Genomic DNA, 20611 nt, shown 5'->3' with positions numbered 1-20611 from the left:
AATTAATTATGAATACTGTCCACTCAACGTACCATATATTCCACGCCATAACTGTGCTTCTAGCTTTCCCTACAGTAACATTTGTGTGCTAACACATGCTTTTCCGACTCTTAAGAAGACTCTCCTGTTCTTATGAAACTAACCCACTTCAAAATGTCTCATGCCTCCAACGCAAAGTAAACAGACTTGTGAAAGCAGCCGAACAAGCATCTCCTTTGGATCATCTCAGTACTTCAAGCTACTCAGTCTATCGATTCATCTTTTTGTAGTATGCATCATGACGTCTGAAGTCATGAAGTACTGGATCTATTTATTGAGATCATGAATAAATAAGTTAGTGACTGAGCCAGATAAACAAGGAAATGTTAGTGGCTGAGCCGAATAAACAACACGGAAGTGCCACAGTTGCAGAGGAGGACTAATGAGAGTCTTTATATCACATCCAAACCGACCAGAGAAATGCAAGGCAGTTTGTTTCCAAGAGAGGGAAAAGATTAGCTTCACATACGTGGTTTTGTCTATGGTAGGGCCTCGTTTGGAAAAGGGGTTCCGAGAATAAAAGGGCCCTGCACTCCTAGGAAAATGATTGATCTTTCTGTAGCCGCGATGACAAGCGGCCAACAGAATGGGTTTATAACCCATCGTCAATGACCACTCACGTTGGCCATTGAACCAATCAGACAGCTCCCTGCTTCTAAATGTCAGCCAATCAGAAACAGGTTCACTCCAGTAACCACACCGGTGAGAGACAGCCAATCCAAATAGACTCCGTCGAACAAACATGCTTTTACGGATAATGTTCAAACCAGAAGAGCCCCTGAAAATCCACATTTCCCAAAAACCCCGTATAGGATCAGCAGTAGGCTCTGCTCAGAGACACTGTGTCTGGCCAGCATAACTCTCCCTCACTACAGTAATAACAAATTCGGCTTTGCCTTCTTATTTCAGACATTGAGTAGCGAGTGCGTTAGCCTTCGGCAGTTTATGTATTAGACTGATTTAAGTTAAGGTCTTTGCTTAAGGGCAAGGTGTATGGCGGCTTATAATCCATGACTTTAAGGTTTTTTTAAAAAATTTTTATTGGAGTATAGTTGCTTTACAATGTTGTGCTAGTTTCTGCTGTACAGCAAAGGGAATCAGTTATACATATACATATATCCACTCTTTTTTAGATTATTTTCCGTATACATGACTTTCAGTTCTATGTTAGGCATTATGCTGGTCGTTTCATTTATATGAGCATACTGTAACGCCGTGAATTTTAATTTAATCAATTTTAATTCAATCAATCATGTGACAGTCATGTCACACGAGCAAACAGAGGCTCAGGAATGGTATGATTTGGATAAGGATATGAAGATGTGGACACAGAGTTTCGGTCTGGGAAGATGAAAAATTCTAGAGATGGATGGTGGTGACGATTACATGATGATGTACATGTCCTAGTTGCCACTGAACTGTACACCTAAAAATGGTAAAGGCGGGCTTCCCTGGTGGCGCAGTGGTTGAGAGTCTGCCTGCCGATGCAGGGGACACGGGTTCGTGCCCCGGTCCGAGAAGATCCCACATGCCGCAGAGCGGCTGGGCCCGTGAGCCATGACCGCTGAGCCTGCGCGTCCGGAGCCTGTGCTCTGCAACGGGAGAGGCCACAACAGTGAGAGGCCCGCGTACCGCAAAACAAAAAAAATGGTAAAGGTGATAAATTTCATGTATGTGGAGCTTTTTACCATAATAAAAAAAACTTTTAAAAATGGTTAAAATGGTAAATTTTGTGTTATGTATGTTCTGCCACAATTTTTAAAAAGTTCTTTGTGGTCTATAGAAACTGAAAGTAGATTAGTGGTTGCCCAAAGCTGGGAGAGTGAGGGGGTATTGGACAGTGAGCGCTAGTGGGTATTGGAGGGGGTTTTTTTTGGGGGGGGTGATTAAAAAGTTCTGAAATTAGATTATGGTGATGGTTGAGCAACTCTCAATATAATAAAAACCACTGAATTCTACACTTTAAATGGTAAATTGTATAGTATGTAAATTATATCTCAATTAAGTTGAGTTTCTTCAACTATCAAAAATGATTAAATTATTAGTAACACCCTCAGTGGTTGAGTCATGACTTGAAATCCATCATCTCCAACAGGGCTTACAGTGTGCATACGGGGATAGTCCTAGGAGCACAGGTGTGAGCGTAAGGTGAAAACTGGGGCTGGACTAAACAGATACAGAGAAGTACCTGAGAAACCAGAGGCAAACTAAGGGAGAATGGATGGCATGACTGCCCTTAGTATGTGGTGTCCAGGGAAGACACTCCAGGTTCAGAGCATATTCCCCTAAGATGATCACCCAACCCCTCTAATGAGCTGGATAAAACATGGCATTTATTTCACTTATTTGTGCTTCAGTTCCTTATCTGGAAATGGTGGAGTAAATGCTGTCAACTTCAACGGGTTATCATGAGAATTCAATGAATGAATGATGCCAGCCACTCAGAACAGTGCCTACACATAGAAAATGTTTTTCAAGTCTGGTTACCAGAAACCTTGCCTCTCAAGATGATTTTATCTTCAGATCTTTGCACACTGCTGGAATAAACTGTTCCACTCTGAGTTGGTGAGCTCCATAGCAGAAAATAGAGGAGGAAAGTATCATTACTATTATGTGACGCGGGGGTAGCACTCGCCCCCATTTCCATACCAACTTCAAGAATTACTATAAATAACCAAGAGAGTGTGTTATTGACCAAAAAATAGACAAATAGATCAATAGAATGGAATAGATAGCTCAGAAACAGACCCATATAAATATAGTCAACTGATTTTTCACAAAGGAACAAGAGCAATACAGTGGAGCAAAGAGACTCTCTTCAACAAACGGGGCTGGAACACCCGGACATCCACACGCAAAAACATGAATCTAGACAGACCTTACATCCTTCACAAAAGCGAACTCAAAATGGATCACAGACCTAAATGTAAAACGAAAACTACAAAACTCTTAGAAAACAACATAGACGATCTTGGGTTTTGTGATGCCTTTTTAGATACAACACCAAAGACATGATCCATGAGAGGAAAAATCGATAAGCTGGGATTGATTAAAATTTAAAAATGCTACTCTGTGATAGACAGTATCAAGAGAAATGAAAAGCCACGGCCTGGAAGAAAACATCTGTGAAAGAATGAAATTCGACGCTTTTTTACACCACACATAAAAGTTAACTTAAAATGGATTAAAGACTTAAACATAGGGACTTCCCTGGTGGCGCAGTGGTTAAGAATCCGCCTGCCAATGCAGGGTACACAGCTCCAAGCCCTGGTCGGGGAAGATCCCACATGCCGTGGAGCAACTAAGCACGTGGGCCACAACTACTGAGCCTGCGTGCCACAACTACTGAAGCCCGTGTGTCTAGAGCCCGTGCTCCTCAACAAGAGAAGCCACTGCAATGAGAAGCCTGCGCACCACAATGAAGAGCAGCCCCCGCTCGCCACAACTAGAGAAAGCCCGCATGCAGTAATGAAGACCCAACGCAGCCAAAAAATATATATATAAATAAATTTACTTTTTTAAAAAAAGACTTAAACATAAAACCCCAAACACTAACACTCCCAGTAGAAAACATAAGAAAAAATGTACCGTAACATTGATCTTGTCAATAATTTTTTTGGATATGACACCAAAAGCATAGGCAACAAAAGCAAAAATACACAAGGGGGACTACATAAAACTAAAAAGATTCTGCACAGCAAAGGAAACCATCCACAGTGGGACACCACCAGCCCCAGGATCCCTGGGGTCCCACAAGAAGCTACCCTGGAACCTGGGCCTGCCCACCAGTGGATAAGCAGCCACCATGCGAGGCAGGGCCTGACAGTCAGACAGGCGAGGGTCCACACCACCTACCAGTGCACCACAGATACAGGGAAGATGACACACAGATGGCCAATAGGCACGTGAAAAGATGCTCAACATCTCTAATTATCAGAGAGGTGCAAATCAAAACAACACTGAGATATCCCCTCACACCTGTCAGAATGGCCACCATCAAAAAGTCTACAAATAATAAATGCTGGAGAGGGTGGGGAGAAAAGGGAACCCTCCTACACTGTTGGTGGGAATGTAAATTGGTGTAGGCACTATGGAGAACAGTACGGAGGATCCTCAAAAAATTAAAAATAGAACTACCATATGATCCAGCAATTCCGCACCTGGGTATACATCCAGAACAAATGAAAGCACTGATTCAAAAACATACATGCATCCTAATGTCCATAGCAACACTGTTTACAATAGTCAGGACACAGAAGCAACCCCAGTGTCCATCAACAGACGACTGGATTAAGAAGATGTGATATATGTGATAGATACACACGCGCACACGCACACACACACACAGTGGAATATTACTCAGCCATAAAATAGAATGAAATTCTACCATTGGCAGCAACATAGATGAACCTAGAGAACATTATGCTTAGTGAAATAAGTCAGACAGAGAAAGACAAATACTATATGCTATCACTTATATGTAGACTCTAAAAAATAATACAAATGAATGTATATGCAAAACAGAAACAGACTCACAGACACAGAAAACAAACTAGTGGTTACCAAACGGAAGAGGGAAGGGGGTCCGGAAAAATATAGGGTATGGGATTAAGAGATACAAACTAATATGTATAAAATAGATAAGCAACAAGAATACACTATATAGCACAGGGAATTATAGCCATTATCTTGTAATAATTTATGATGGAGGATAATCTGCAAAAATAGTGAATCACTGTGCTGTCCACCTGGAACAAATCCAATACTGTTGATCAACTATACTTCAATTAAGTAATTAATTAATTTAAAATTATTTAGACCCTTAAAAAAAGAACAGAGGACACATTTTGCATTTAAAATATATTAAGTACTTAATATATTAATATTATACTACTTAATATTAATACTTAATATCTTAATATTTAAGTACTTAATATTTTAAAGTACCTAATATTTTAATATTTAATTTCTGCTTTATAACAGACAATATTTTAATATTAAGTACTTAATAGTTTAAAATTTAATTTCTGCTTTATAAAAGACTAAAGGAATGTCATTATGTAACAAATAAAATATATTTTTGCTTAAAAATATTATTTATTGAAACATTATAACAAATCTTTGAAGAAGGTAGTATTATCATTCTATTCTGATGAAACCAGTTAACATCCAAGCACATGAATGTACCCAGGGGAGCCAAAGTGAAAAACACCTTTTTTTTTTTTTTTTTTTTTGCGGTGCGCAGGCCTCTCACTGCTGTGGCCTCTCCCGTTGCGGAGCACAGGCTCCAGACGCGCAGGCTCAGTGGCCATGGCTCACGGGCCCAGCCGCTCCACGGCATGTGGGATCTTTCCGGACCGGGGCACGAACCCGTGTCCCCTACATCGGCAGGCGGACTCTCAACCACCGCGCCACCAAGGGAGCCCAAACACCTATTTTTTTTAATGACTCTAAGGCTTTTGCTCTGCACACTACCCTATGCCTTCCCTGGGCATAATGTCCATATTTCAAAATTTAGAAGTTGACCCCGAAATGAGTTTCAGTTCGGGCAGACAACTATCAGAGGTTCTGGTTAGAAACCACATATATGATCAGATGTGTCATAGGGACCATTTCCTCTCCTTATACCCGATGGCCAGAGGTGGGGGGAGATCTTTGAATCTTCTCATAAAAAAGTCAGTGTGAAAGTCCCGTGGTGATTGGCGCTGGGCTTCACTCACCACATCCTGTGCCTCTCCCTGGCCTGCTGGACTCAGTCTCCCCCCAGCTCTCCACATTAGCCAGGCACAATCTGAGCTATGCCTTCTGCACTTGCTGCCCTTCTCTTTCTTGGTGAGTTCTTGCATGGAAGAGAGATGGAATTCAGGGGTCTCGTGTGGATGGGGCGATATATCTCATGATTCCTGTTTTCCAGGGCTGTCTCTGAGCCAGGGGACCAGCACCCAGAAGCGTGAGTCCTTCCTTCAAAGCCCCAGCGTCTGGTTTGAGACTAAGTACCCACGTGAGAACAACTGGAAGAGAGGGCAGGGGCTCTGGCTTGCTAGGAGGGCTTGAGACCAGCAGCTGGGTGGAAAGTAGGGTGAGCAGGGCCTTTATCTGGAACTCCAGCCTCTGATTCCTTTCCAGAGACTCTCTCCAAACCTGTCATCTGGGTCAAACCCAGTTTCATGATTCCAGAAGGAAAACTGGCCATCATCTGGTGTCAAGGAACTCACGAGGCCGCTGAGTACCAACTGCACTTTGAGGGAGGCCTTTCTGCCTTCAAGAGACCGAAGTCACCTGGAATGTCGAACAGAGTCAAGTTCCCCATCCCGTCCATGACCTCACAGACTGCAGGGCAGTACAGGTGCTTCTATCGAAGTGGGGAGCTCTGGTCAGAGCCCAGTGACCCTCTGGATCTGGTGGTAACAGGTAACTGTCCCACTGCATAGCTGTAGAGTCAACGCCTCAGCCTGACTCCTGGGCAGGGTCATCCCTTGTTCATCTCCTTTGCTCTCTTCCAAGCCTCACTCAGATACTAGTATTTGTCTCGAGGGTAATGTTGAGGGTTGATTATTTCCTATAGGGATTATCTTTAGAGAATTGTCTCTATGTCCCAGAAGCAGATCTGTCTTAGGTTCTTCAGAAAAGAGGCTCTGAGATGGATATTCGTGCACAGAGGGGATTACTGTGGAGTGTCCTCAAACGTCACACCTGTGATGAGTGAGGGGGACAGGCTGGGCCGAAGGGGAGGTTGGACTGTGATGCAGCTTCCCCTGAGACCTCGGCCGAGCAGATGTGGGACTCTGGACCTGGGTGGCCTTTCAGAATAGTATTGAAATGAGGCTGGAAGCTCTGTACCCCCCACTGCATCAAACAGTGATTGGCTGGGAACCACTCTTAGGGAGATTGCAGACAAATACCCTTGCTTTTGTGGTTCTTGTATTCTAGCAGAAGACAGACCATGAGTCAAAGTCAGGAAATTCAAATCAATTATATAGCATGTGAGGGCGAAACGGTGGTATGGAAAAAAGACAAAGTAAATGGGGTTAAGGTGACTGGCTGGCCAGGTAAGCTTGGGTCAGATAGTTCCCTTCAGTTGAGGGATATGGTTCTCAAACTTTAGTAGATATCAGAATCACCTGTAGGGCTTGCAGACGCACAGATGACTTCAGTGAGACCATGTTCATGGAAGCATTATTCATAATAGCCAGAAGGTGGAAACATCCTTTGCCTATCAGTGAATGAATGGATGGAGAAAATGTGGTCCATCCATACAACTGAGTATCATTCAGCCTTAAAAAGGAAGGAAATTCTAACACATGATACAACATGGATGAACTTGAGGGCGTTATATTGAGTGAAATAAGCCAGTCCTCAAAGGATCAATAAGTGTACATTTCCATTTACATGGGGTACTTAAAATACTCAAATTCAGAGGCAGAAATGAGAATGGTGGTTAGCAGGGGCTGGGGGAAGGGGGAGTGAAGAGTTAGTGTTTAACGGGTACAGACTTTCAGTTATGCAAGATGAAAAGCGTTCCGGAGACTAATGGTGATAATGGTTGTACAACGATGTTGATGTACTTAATACCACAGAACTGTACAATTAAAAATACAAAAAAAAAATTAAAAATAAGATGGGGCTTCCCTGGTGGCGCAGTGGTTGAGGGTCCGCCTGCCGATGCAGGGGACAAGGGTTCGTACCCCGGTCCGGGAAGATCCCACATGCCGGGGAGCGGCTGGGCCCGTGAGCCATGGCCGCTGAGCCTGCGCGTCCGGAGCCTGTGCTCCGCAACGGGAGAGGCCACAGCAGGGAGAGGCCCACATACCTCACACACACACAAAAAAAAATACTTAAGATGGTAGATTTATGTATATTTTACTACGACTAAAAGTGATAATGATGTTTTAAAACACAGATGGCTGCTCTCCTAAGTTTCTGAGGCAGTAGGTCTGGGGTAGAGCTTGGCAATTTGCATTTCTAACAAGGTTCCTGACGACGCGGAGGTTGCTGGTCCCAAGGACCAAACACTGAGGACCGATGACGTAGGGCGATTCCCAGAGCGTCATCTTTTTTAAATTAATTTTTATTGAGGTAGAGTTGCTTTACAATGTTGTGTTAGTTTCTGCTGTACAGCAAAGTGAATCAGCTATACGTATACATATGTCCCCTCTTTTTTGGATTTCCTCCCCATTTAGGCCACCACAGAGCATCGAGTAGAGTTCCGTGCTCTACAGTGTAGGTTCTCATTAGTTATCTATTTTATACGTAGTATCAATAGTGTATATATGTCGATCCCAATCTCCCAATTCATCCCAGCCACCCTTGGTATCCATACATTTGTTCTCTACAGCTGTGCCTCTATTTCTGCTTTGCAAATAAGTTCATCTGTATCATTAGAAAGAGATTCATCTTAACACTCCTGGAAGCTAGGGGAGCAACTGTCTCAGTCGTGAAGGGAGAGATCAGGGAGGGTATGTCCATGACCGAGACAAACCCAGGACACAGAAGAAGAGACCAAGATTCTGGGGAGCGATATCCCGGTCCTAAGGAGAAGAGGGATGGGGGATATAGGAGGCAGGATAAAGATGCTCTTTACCGGGACTTCCCTGGTGGTCCAGTGGTTAAGACTCCGCCACTTCCAATGAAGTGGGCGTGGGTTCAACCCCTGGTCGGGGAACTAAGATCCCACATGTCGCCTGGTCAAAAAAAAAGTTACGTTCTTTACCTACCAGCCACCTTCTCTCGCAGGACTGTATGACACACCCACCCTCTCAGTTCAACCCAGACCCGAGGTGATCTCAGGAGAGGAAGTGACCTTCCGTTGCCGCCTAGAAACAGCAACAAGCACCTTCTTTCTGCTCAAGGAAGGAAGATCCAGCCGCCCACAGCGCAGATACGGGAACATCCAGGCGGAGTTCCCCATGGGCCCTGTGAGCACAGCTCACAGAGGCACGTACAGATGTTTTGGCTCCTACAACACACATGCATGGTCTTTCCCCAGTGAGCCTGTGAAGCTCCTGGTCAAAGGTGAGGACGCCCCCCAGTTTTACCCCGTGTCCTTTCTGGATCCCTAACTGACCCTCCAAATAATGATGAGAGAGGCAGCAAAGAGGCAGGTGGGAAGACGCACAGGGGGTACTTTTCACCAATGCCCTCATCCACGTTGATCTCCCAGAGGCCCATTTGATAGCTCATGAGGAATATCACCAGAGGGGGGGGCGGAGTGTAGAGAATAAGTGGAAAGACCAGATCCCTTGATTTTTCTCCTTGTCTCCATTGCCAGGAGATGCCGGGGACACCACCTTTGCGCCCACAGAGCACACCTCTTCTGGTGAGTAACACGGACTTCTAAACTTGGGGACGGACTCAAAGCCTCCCAGTGACGCTAAAACCCTGGCATTCGTTCACGATATCCCTTGAGTGTATAGCGTATGCCATGAACTACAGTTCTATCGGTCAACCAGAGATCCTTGCTTGTGTGGCACTCGTACTCTAGCGGGAGAAGGCAGACCATGAATCTAAGTCAGGATACATCAATCGATGACACAGCACACAAGGAGGAAATGACGATGTGGAAAAGGACAATGTAGAACGAATGGCATTACGGTGATGGGGAGGAGGGCAGGTGGCAGCACTGAACAGAGTTGTCCACACTGGCCTCACAGAGAAGGAGGCTTCAAGCAAAGAGCTGAGGGACTTCCCTGGCGGTCCAGTGGTTAAGACTTCGCCTTCCAATGCAGGGATGCGGGTTCGATCCCTGGCCGGGGAGCTAAGATCCCACCTGCCTCGAGGCCAAAAAACCAAAACATAAAACAGAAGCAATACTGTAACAAATTCAATAAAGACAAAGGAAGGAAGGAAGGGAGGGAGGGAGGGAGGGAGGAGAAAGAAAGAAAGAAAGGGAAGGAAGGAAGGAAGAAAGAAAGAAAAGAGCCGAAAGAGTTGAGGGCATGAGTCCTTAGGCCTATGCGCTAAGGCAGAAAGATGGGCAGGGTGATAAAAGAACAGCCAGGAGCCCAGTGGACTGGAAATGATGTCAGAGGGGGGATGGCAGGGGTGTGGTGGGCTGAGGCAGCTCACTGAGGACCTTGAAGAAGTTTGGTTAAGACTGAATGACGTACAGTGGAGGATTCCTGGACTGAATGTCAATATTATGACATAGTGTGAGTGTTTCGTGTTTGGTAATTGCAATCATTGTTGCTTTTGTGGTGGTCATCCATTTCCAATGCCTGGTGTCAGTTTATTTATCTCTTGTAAAAATAAAATACAGTGTGTGTGTGTGAAAAAAAAAAGAATGCCGTATATATAGAATCATAAAAAAAAAAAACAAAAAAAGACTGAATGACGTGACCAGTGGGACAAAGAAGAAAGGATGGCGGTTGACTTAATGAGGAAACGGAGGCTCACACAGAAGATACGCCTGGAGACACACGCTTATGAGTCCTAGAGCTGAATTCTTCCTCTGGTCTGTCTGTCTTTTGTTTTGTTTTTAATTAATTTTTGTCGGACCATAGTTGCCTTGCAATGTTGCGTTAGCGTCTACTGCACAGCAAAATGAATCAGCCATACATACACATATATCCCCTCCACTGAGGACACGGCAGTGCGTTAAGTAGAGCTCCCTGTGCTATACAGTAGGTCTTTGCCCTCTTCCACTCCACCTGCCAGATGAAGCCACTGGGACCTGGAGTGCGAGGAGTGGACCTAGAGAAGCTATAGAACGTCACGGAGTATAACCAAGGGTAGGAGAGCCTGGGATGGAAGAGGCCACATCATCTCTTTTCCTCACGTCTCCTCTTTCCTTATCCTCTGCAGACCACTGGGACTCCTACATGTTAACCACAGAGACCCAATTCCAGGAAGGTAAGCCAGCAGCGGGGGCTGGAGGCGCTAAAGGACATAAGATCGGGAAAGGAAAGAGGAAGAGAGATGGGGTGAAGGGGTCTTGGTAGGTTCCTGTGAGCCATCACTCTCGTTCTTCTGACCCCAGATCCTGTCCTCTGGGGTCACAATGCCCAGAACCTCCTTCGGATTGGCCTAGTTTTCCTGGTCCTGGTGGCCCTCGTGTGGCTCCCGGTTGAAGACTGGCTTCACAGGAAGAAGCTTCAGGAGAGAGCCAGCAGGGCTTCAAGGCAGGAATGCAGAAGGTTCAGAGCACAAAGCCCTGGAGAAATGACCGAGAGATGCAGTGGCCACAGGTAAAGCTGCAAGCTGACCCTGCCCTTGGGCTGTGGGAGCTCCGAGTTGAGCCCATGGAGGAGAGAGTCATCGCAGAAAACGAAGGCAGAACTGCACGGAGTTTGGCAGAGGGTTAGGGATGAAAGCGCTACATTTCTTCTGTAGGCAAAACCCATTGTCTCTTCTAGGTTCTAAGTACTGTTGCACTTGCTTCCTGCGAACCAAACTTTTAACCACTCTGGTCTTTCCTGAAAACATCTTTAACGGCATGGCCGTGGGAGTATCTCCTCCCTACTTTTGTCTTTATCCCTATTTCTTCTTTGCTGTCTCTTGCACATGTCATTCAAAATATTTAACCACCAGTACAGAATAGGTGCACTTATCAGACAGAACCAGAGCCGGAGAGGCAACAACCAGTCAATGGAGATGCAGGCGTATAAACAAACAGCACATCTATACCAAGGTGTCCTGGCTGGATGGCAGCCATGCCCCAGTTCCCTCTATCCTACGCCCTTGCAGGATTTCTTCTTCTCCACTTCTTTATCCACACCTTGCCTTGTTCTTTGGGTCTCCTAGTAGGTATCATCTCCTCCAAGATGATTTCCCAAATCCTCCAGCTTGACTTAAGATACTACTTTCATAGTCCCAAAGCACCTGTAATTCTCTACAACAGCATTTGAACCCTAATACTGCCTACGTATCCATTTTCCTGTATCGACTGCGAACTCATGTGAATTAAATTTATGTCAGGTGTAATGGCTGTGTTCGTAGTTCCCACTACTCAGAGAGTTCTCAGGAAATGTATGTTGAACAAATGGATCTATAAATGGGGTCAGAGTGCCACTTGAACTTGAGACTCCCATGCGTGGTCCTTGAAATGTTGTCTGGGCATCACAAACGCTCTCCTTTTTGAGAGTTTCGACTTGGTCAACCCACTAATATACCCATTATGTGGGTCCCCGCCTCCTCTCAATATTGTGACACCTTACACAGGTCAAATTCGTTCTTAAATCTGCATTTTCTGTTAACTATCAGCGAATATTCATTCCAACCTCAAAGGGATAACATGAAGATCTGGAGATCAAGAATATCCAGAAACCAGCATAAGCTCTGACATGTGTACGTTACTCAATGCACGATGACCATTATTATTCCTGATACTAAGGGCAATTAAAACTCATACCAAGTATTACCTCATTACTAGTGGCCCCAATACTGAATGTTCTCCTTTCTGGTCTTCACCTACCAGGTGTTCTAAGGTCCAAGACTTTCTAGCTAATCCCCATTTATAGTCTTCATCTCAAGATGAGATGGACCTGTTTGGGGTGGGTTCAGGACATTCCAACCTTTCCATATCCTAGTTTATGGCAAGAAACCTAGAGTCTCAAGGAAAAAATGGGTCAGGTAGAAATATGTTAGGGGTCAAGATATAAAGGCAGGGCTTGACCTGGGCACAGGAGGCTCCTCAAGGGGACGGAGGGGTCTTTACCACCATGGCCCTATGCTGTCCTTGGCAGTCCAGGTTAAAATCTTCCAAAACTGGTCAACGGGTCAATGCCAGAGGGTCAAGTATTGCAACGCTCTTTCTGAAATACTGAACATGGCTTGTATTTCAGACCGCAAAATGAAGCATGGGGAGAAAGGAAGGAAGGAGAGAGGAAGGGAGGGGAGGAGGGTGGGGGTAAAGTACTGGCCAACTGTTTGTGAGGGTGATTTACTGGAAACACTCCAAAAACACTTTCATTTATTTCCCCACGGTCAGAACTTAACAGCTTTCCACACCTAGATGCAAGGGAGGTGGACGACGTAGCCTTTTTTCCAAATAGCTCTGTGGCAAGCTGAATATTGGTACTTCCGTTACCAATGAAGTGAAAGGTAACAGAGTTGTAATAAGCAATTCCAGTCCTTGTCATAAGAGCCTACTGTGTGTCAGGCACTGGTGAGAGTGCAACACACCAAGGCAAACATTATCCCCACCATGACAGGATTTATCGTCCAGGAGTAGAGATCTTCAAGAAGTGAGAAAATCAATGTCTCGTGAGAGAGGAACTAGAGGATGCCCTTGGAGCCCCTTCCTGTGAAAGATTCCATTATATAGAGACATTGAGGGAGATGCAGGGGTGAAGAAAGGGGAAGACGGCAGTTGTCTGTATCAATGTATCCAAAGGCTCAGATGTAAGACTGAGGGTGAAAACGTTCAGTATAACTAGAGCTCTGATTGTGACAGAAAAGAGTAGCTGTGGACGATGCTGGCCATGGCCATGGAAGCCACATAAATAAATGCACATTTTATCCTTAAGGCAAAGGGAGCTCACCAAGCATTTTGATCATGGATGTAATATGATGATTTCTACACTGTGTGAAGATCCTTCTGGTTGCAGTGAGAGGAAGGACATATGCAAAGAAAACAAAAGCATGGTAGGTGGGGGGAGACAGAAGAGTTGAGAATGGCTCACCTAGTTCTAGTGCTGACAACCAGAACGATATAGGTTCCATAACTAATACTGGTAAGCCAGATGGAGGTCCAGCTGTGAGTGACAGGTACACATAGGTCTTGAGACCTGGTAACATATTCTCTAGCTCTGTCCTTATTTTTCAAGATTGCCTTGATTATTCTGCGTGTTTTGGATTTCAATACTAACTTTAGGGTATCAGTGTTCACAAAACACCCACCTGGATTTCACATGAGATTGTATCCAAGCTACGGATCAATTTACAGAGAATCATCACCTCTTCAATCTTTCCATCCTTGGAAGTTTCAAACCTTAAATGTGGTATATTTCACCATTTAACTTCATGTTCAGTAACTTCTCTAAATAATATCTTACAGTATTCCACGTAGAGAATGTGCATATCTTTTGTTAGATACCCACCAGAAATATCCACTAGTTACATCTCCTCCAGAGAGATCCCTACTTACATGACTTTTATTTTGTAAGTAGTATCATTCTTTAAATAATTTTATTGCTTCTGTTGGTTGCTGGTAGTATAAAAATAAAATTGATTTTTTATATGGAATGTGTCTTGCAAAGCTCACTTCTTAATCTTAACCGTTTTAGACTATTTAAGATTATTTTTAGGTTCAAACATTTTTAGGATTTTTTTTCCAAAATTAATTTCTTTTTTTTTTTTTACTGTCTTATTACCTGGCTAGAACCTCCAGTACATTAATCAATAGAAGTGGTGATAGCAGGTGCCCTTTTCTTAGTACCAATATTATGGGGAATATTTTTAATATCTTACCATTGAGTAAGCTAACTGCTATAATTTTTTGTAGATACTCATTGTCCCAGTTAGAAAATTCCTTTGTATTCTTCTTTTGCTAAGTTTGTTTCCATTCAAAAATAAGAAGGAACATATCCAGTGAAATCAGTTAGGAGGCTGCTACATTATTCCAGGTGAACGTCGATAACCACTCTGAGAAAGTAGACACCTTTGACATATTCCAGGCACAGAAGCCATACTTCATTTTATTGTTTAGAAATGATGGGTGGGCAGGTGGCAGGGTCAACAAGAAGTCTGAGTTTTTTGTGGTTACCAGAAGGTAAGGGGGAGAGGGATGAATTGGGAGACTGGGATTGACACACACACACTACTGTACATAAAATAGATAACTAATAAGGACCTACTGTAGAGCACAGGGAACTCTACTCAATACTCTGTAATGACCTATACGGGAAAAGAATCTAAAAAGACTGGATAAATGTATAACAGATTCACTTTGCTGTACACCTGAAACTGACACAACACTGTAAATCAACTGTACTCCAATTTAAAAAAAAAACTCTGAAGTTTGTAAATTGGGCACCTGGGTGGACAAAGGGGACCTTTTTTGCCCTCATGCCCACCCACTGGCGTTGATACTGTAAATGAACCATGACAGGTGTGATAGGAAAAGGATACATTTGGGGCAACATCAAGAGACATCAGAGAGCCTCTGTTGTCCCAAACTGAAAAGTGTTTTCCTTTTCATTGAAATATAATCGACATAGAACATTGTGTAGGTTTAAGGTATCAATGTGTTGCTTTGATACATTTACCTATTGTGAAAGGATTGCCGTTGTAGCATTAGCCAACACCTCCATCACATCACATAGCTGCCACTTCCTTTTTGTGGCTGGAATAATTAAGACCTGCTCTCTTACCAAGTCTGATGATGATCATACGATACTGTTGTCTGTCATCACTATACCGGGCACTAGGTCTCCAGGACTTATTTGTCTACTAGTTGCAAGTCTGTACCCTTAAACATCAGCTCCCCATTTCCTCCACCCCCCAGCCTTTACGCACCACCATTCTGCTGTTTCTACAAGTATGGATTTTTAGGGTCCACATTTAAGTGATATCATACAGTATTTGTCTTTCTCTGACTTATTCCACTTAGCATAATGCCCTCAAGGTCCATCCTTTTTGTCATAAATGGCAAAATTTCCTTCCTTCTTTCTCATGGCTGAAATATATATATATATATAATTTTTTTTTTTAAGCAGGCACACTCATCACTCCATCACAGCACTGATCTAACCTATCTCTCCTTCTCAAGGTGCCCTCACATTTGGTGATCTGTTTCTGCGGGTTGATGCTACCGTTGCCTGGTCTCATGGGTATTAGGAAAGGTGAGGTTTGAAGGCTGAGATGGCATCTCCTTTCCCTACCCCAGCCCTGCCTCTCTTCCTTCTGTGTTTACCCCCAAGTTCTTTCATCTTCCCCATTACAACACCAAGACTGGATCTCCAGTCTGCCTTCCCTACCTGCTTCCATCATTCCGTTTCATACAACAGGTGCACGGAAGAATCAGGAGGTGGGGGAAAGGACCAAATTCGACCTCCATTAACACCTGTGTTCCTGAGGCAAGATACGTCCTTTCTATTTTCACCTTACATTTGCCGAAAGGAGGGAACAATAACTCCTTCTTAGTAATACATGAGTTCATGACGTCATGCTACGGGTTTATTTTTTTAAGATTTTTTTTGATGTGGACCCTTTTTAAAGTGTTTATTGAATTTGTTACACTATTGCTTCTGTTTTATGGTTTGGTTTTTCGGCTATGAGGCATGTGGGATCTTAGCTCCCAGACCAGGGATCGAACCCGCACCCCCTGCATTGGAAGGTGAAGTCTTAACCTCTGGACCGTCAGGGAAGTCCCCCGTCCTAGGGACTTCTCAGTGCTCCACAGTTGTTACACCATCACCACTGGCACCAAAGTTTCCTAACTCTGAGTTAGGAAAAGGAACTAAAGCTTCAGAACATGGATACGATTACTCGGAGAATGTCCATCCCCTTCTACTATTCCTGGTCCATGGACGGGGCGACCAGTTGCCCTGAGATATTCCCCACATGGGCGGTCTTTGCTTTGCCTCTTCACACTTGTTCCTCAACCACTAGAAACTGGTTTCTCACCCCACACTTCCTCAGAAGCTGCTTTTGTCACAAACACTAATGTGTTTCCTGGAACTCTCAGTGGACACTCCTCAACCCTTATTTTGTTCTTCTGGTACTTGTGTACGACCACTTCCTCCTTGAAATAGTCACTTCGATGGCTTTTTCTGACACCTGTCCCTACTCACTTCTGACAGTCCCTCCACCACCGAGTTTTCGGGCTCTCCAACGCCAGAGCTTTAAGGTTCTATGGTGGACCCACGTTTCTCTGAACGCAAGCCTGGTTGACTTCATTTAATGCCATGGTTTCAATTTCTCTATGATAGATGCCCAAATCTGTTTCTTTTTTTTAATATTTTTAAAAATTTTATTTATTTTATTTGTCTTTGGCTGCGTTGGGTCTTCGTTGCTCCACGCGGGCTTTCTCTAGTTGCAGTGAGCGGGGGCTACTCTTTGTTGCGATGCACAGGCTACTCATCGTGGTGGCTTCTCGTTGCAGAGCACGGGCTCTAGGCGCCCAGGCTTCAAGAGCTGTGGCTCGTGGGCTCTAGAGCGCAGGCTTAGTAGTTGTGGCGCACAGGCTTAGTTGCTCCACGGCATGTGGGATCTTCCCAGACCAGGGCTTGAACCCGTGTCCCCTGCATTGGCTGGCGGGATCTTAACCACTGTGCCACCAGGGAAGCCCTGTTTCTCTTCTAAATAGAGTCACATTGGTGGGTTAGGGCTTCAATATGTGCATTTGGACACAATCCAGTGCATAGCAGGGACTGTCCTAAGCATTGCTTGGTGTCAGTAGCATTCCTGGCCTCTGCCCACTAGACGCCAGGACCACCCACCCACCCAATGTGTGACAACCAAGTCTCTCTGGACAGTGCCAAATGTCTCCTTGAGGACAACATTAAGAGCCACCCAGATAAGAACCCCTGGCTTGTAAGGACATAAATAGGGTGATGGAAAAAGGTGGGTGTGATGGGGGACGGACACCCATGAGATCTGGTGGTCAGCTGGGTGAGGACGTGTTGACTGTGCTGAGAAGGGCGGTCACATCAAATACTGAAATGCTACAAAAACGCTCACCCAGCAGACAGAAAGAACAGCAGGTGGAGAGCCCAAGGCAGGGAAGGAGCAAGACACTCACCAGCACGACTGCAACAGAGCAAGGGGAAACCCGGCTGAAAGGGGAGCAAAGAGGTCAGCAGGGCCAAATAAAGGACTTTTTGGTTCATCTTTTTCTTTGTAAAATATCTCGGTCTATTTATCCTCTCCAGCTTTGCTTCCTCTCTTCTCCTTGACGTGTCCTCTTTGCCAGTCCTCTAAAAAGAGGGGTGTCTTACCCTAAGTGGAGTTTGCAGAATTGCCCCAGACTTGGAACCCTGCCTTTTCCCCCAGATTGAGTGGTCAAAGATGGTGGTTATTTTGGGGGCAAGAAGCCTGTAAACCAGGGCTTCTCAACCTTGGCACTGTTGACTTTCGGGGCTAGATAATTCTTCGCTGTACGGAGTGGGGGAGGGTGCCGTAGTGTGCACTGCACAACGTTTAGCAGCATCTCTGGACTCTACCCACCAGTAGCACCACCTCCCCGAGTTGTAACAGCCCCAAATGTCTCTTGACGTGGGGGCGAGGAGAGAGAAGAATCACCCCATTTGAGAACTACTGGGCTGGAGAGAGATCCCGGAATCTAGCCTGGGTCCCGGAATAGGAGCTGGGCATGCTCTGAGTGAAGAGTCAACGCGACCCAAATGGATTGAGATTTAGGATGGGATGTCAGGCAGTGGATCTGCTGGAGACAACAGATCCCAGCCCAGCCCTGACCTAAATGTCCGTGTGAGTTTCGCTCACCCGTCATCGACTGTTCCATTGGGTCACTGAGCTCTGATCAGGGTCCTCTGCCTCCATAGAAAGAATGGTATCTCCCCGCTCTAACTGGATCCATCTCTTAGATGTGCGTTGGGTCTGTGCTCTGGACACTGGAGGTTTCCCTCTACCTTAAGTGCGAAGGTTTCCCCACCCCTCACCCCGGGACCGTGATGGAATGTTCCACTTCTGGAGGACCTAGACACTTGGTGATCACAGACCTCTTGTTCGGAATCCAGGAATCCGAACTGCTGAAAGAGAAGGTCTGGCAAGTAATCCTGGAAAGAAGTATCAAGCCCTGAGTCTCCCTGGATTCAGCTCTCCGTGCCATCCTTCTTACTGAGCCTCTTACAGAAGTGACTTTATAACCCCAACTCTGTCTTTCACAAGCGCCTTGTGCAAAACAAGAGCGTTACTTGCTTAGTGTTTAGCATCACCTAAACTCCAGAAGAAGCTGAGGTTCCCATCAGCCACTCTCAGGCAGCTGTGACGGCCTCTGGTTTACTGGTTTCTGACTTAACCTTGGTTGCCTCTCCCTTAACACTGATGCTGCAGCCCCTGGAAAGCTAGTCAACTCTCCCAGCGAGGTGTAACATGGCGGTTCTGACCTCTGCTTTAGCAGCTAATCCCGAGTGGACCTTGCATACCTCCCCGGTGCCTCAGGACACAGTTCTAAATCAACAGGTCATGGGAACGGCCCAAAGTCCATCAGCAGGAGAATGAGTTTTGCTTGTCTCTACAGCATAATGTGAAAGAATAAACAGACAGAGTGTGGGACGTCTCTGGCGGTCCAGTGGTTAAGACTTCGTCTTCCATTGCGGGGGGTGTGGGTTCGATCCCTGGTAGGGGAGCTAAGATCCCACACGCCTTGCAGCCAAAAAACCAAAACATAAACAAAAGCAATATTATACCAAATTCAATAAAGACTTCAAAAATGGCCCACACCAAAAAAAAAAAAATCTTTAAAAAAACAAAGAGTAAACAGAGTGAACTCAGCAGTAAAAAAGAATGAACTACTGAAATACAGGCATACCTTGTTTGATTATGCTTTGCAGGTTTTGTTTTTTTGTTTGTTTGTTTGTTTTTTAAACAAATTAAAGGTTTGCGGCAACTCTGTCGAGCAGGTCTACCAGTGCCATTTTTACAACAGTGTTTGCTCACTTTCTCTCTGTCACATTTTGGTCATATTTGCCTTATTTCAAACTTTTTTAATATTATTATGCTTTATTCTTATTATTATCCGTGATCAGTGATCCTTGATGTTACCATTGTAACGATTTTGGGGTACCAAAAACTACACCTACGTAAGAGAGAAAATGATAAATGTTGTGTGTGTTCTGACTGCTAAAAAAACCCACAAGAGGTTAGATAAGTATCCCCTTGGGGGAAGGACTCGCCTTCCCACGCCTTGGTCTCCTGGTTCATACGCATGGCCTGGAAGAGAGCCCTGGTGAGACCAACCCCAAAGCCAAGAGTTCGCCTCCACTTCTAGTAATAGGCGTCCCCCACCTTCTCTCTGGGACTCACCAAGGCTGAGCAGAATGGTGAGAGGATGAGCCATGATTCTGCAACCATTCAAGCCCTCTGGCCCCAGCAGAGCTGAGCCATGAAGGGACTGAGGCTGGGATGCTGAGGGAGGCCCTCCTGACACCACAAGGCTGAGGTTTTTAACACCTGCTCTCTCGAAGGAAGAGACACTACCCCTCCTAGGTCTTGTCTTTACCCAGCTGGGGACCCATGGGAGGGTGTAATATCCTGAAGACATCACATGCTGTCCATCTGCAGTGGGGTTTTCAACCTCAGGGTGTTTAGCAGCACCCTTGGCCTCTGCCCACTAGAAGCCAGCAGCACAGCCGGTTGTGTGACCCAGAAAAATCCAGAGTCGTCAAATCCATAGAGACAAAGTAGATTAACGGGTACAGGGGTTCCTTTGGGTGACGAAAAAGTCCTGGAACTGGATGGTGGTGCTGGTGGCGCAATGCTGTGAATACACTGAATGCTGCTGAGTTGTATACCTGAAGACGATGAAAATGCTAACATTGATGTGATGTGTATCATGCCATGATTTTTTAAAAGTCTCCAGATATTGTCAGATTGGGGGCAAAATCATGCTCAGTGGCGGGGAGTCCTCTCCCTGTTTCCTTCTTTATAAATAGATAAAATAACATGGTCTTTG

At 45.0% G+C, this 20611-nt stretch overlaps 1 protein-coding gene across 1 annotated transcript; it reads left to right on the top strand.

Annotated features, from left to right (window-relative positions):
• Positions 1 to 5837: 5837 nt before the first annotated feature.
• On the top strand, positions 5838 to 11878 carry NCR1 (natural cytotoxicity triggering receptor 1; the record flags this gene model as incomplete). Its single annotated transcript, XM_082677274.1, has 7 exons — positions 5838 to 5871; positions 5954 to 6040; positions 6166 to 6450; positions 8773 to 9051; positions 9308 to 9355; positions 10840 to 10887; positions 11015 to 11878. 7 exons carry the CDS (start codon positions 5838 to 5840, stop codon positions 11224 to 11226), a joined length of 993 nt encoding a protein of 330 aa, XP_082533400.1. The 3' UTR covers positions 11227 to 11878.
• Positions 11879 to 20611: the final 8733 nt, after the last annotated feature.

The sequence above is a fragment of the Grampus griseus genome, assembly GCF_964374135.1.
Source record: "Grampus griseus genome assembly, chromosome: 19".
NCBI classification, from domain to species: domain Eukaryota; kingdom Metazoa; phylum Chordata; class Mammalia; order Artiodactyla; family Delphinidae; genus Grampus; species Grampus griseus.
This window is presented reverse-complemented; position numbering and strand designations above follow the sequence as displayed.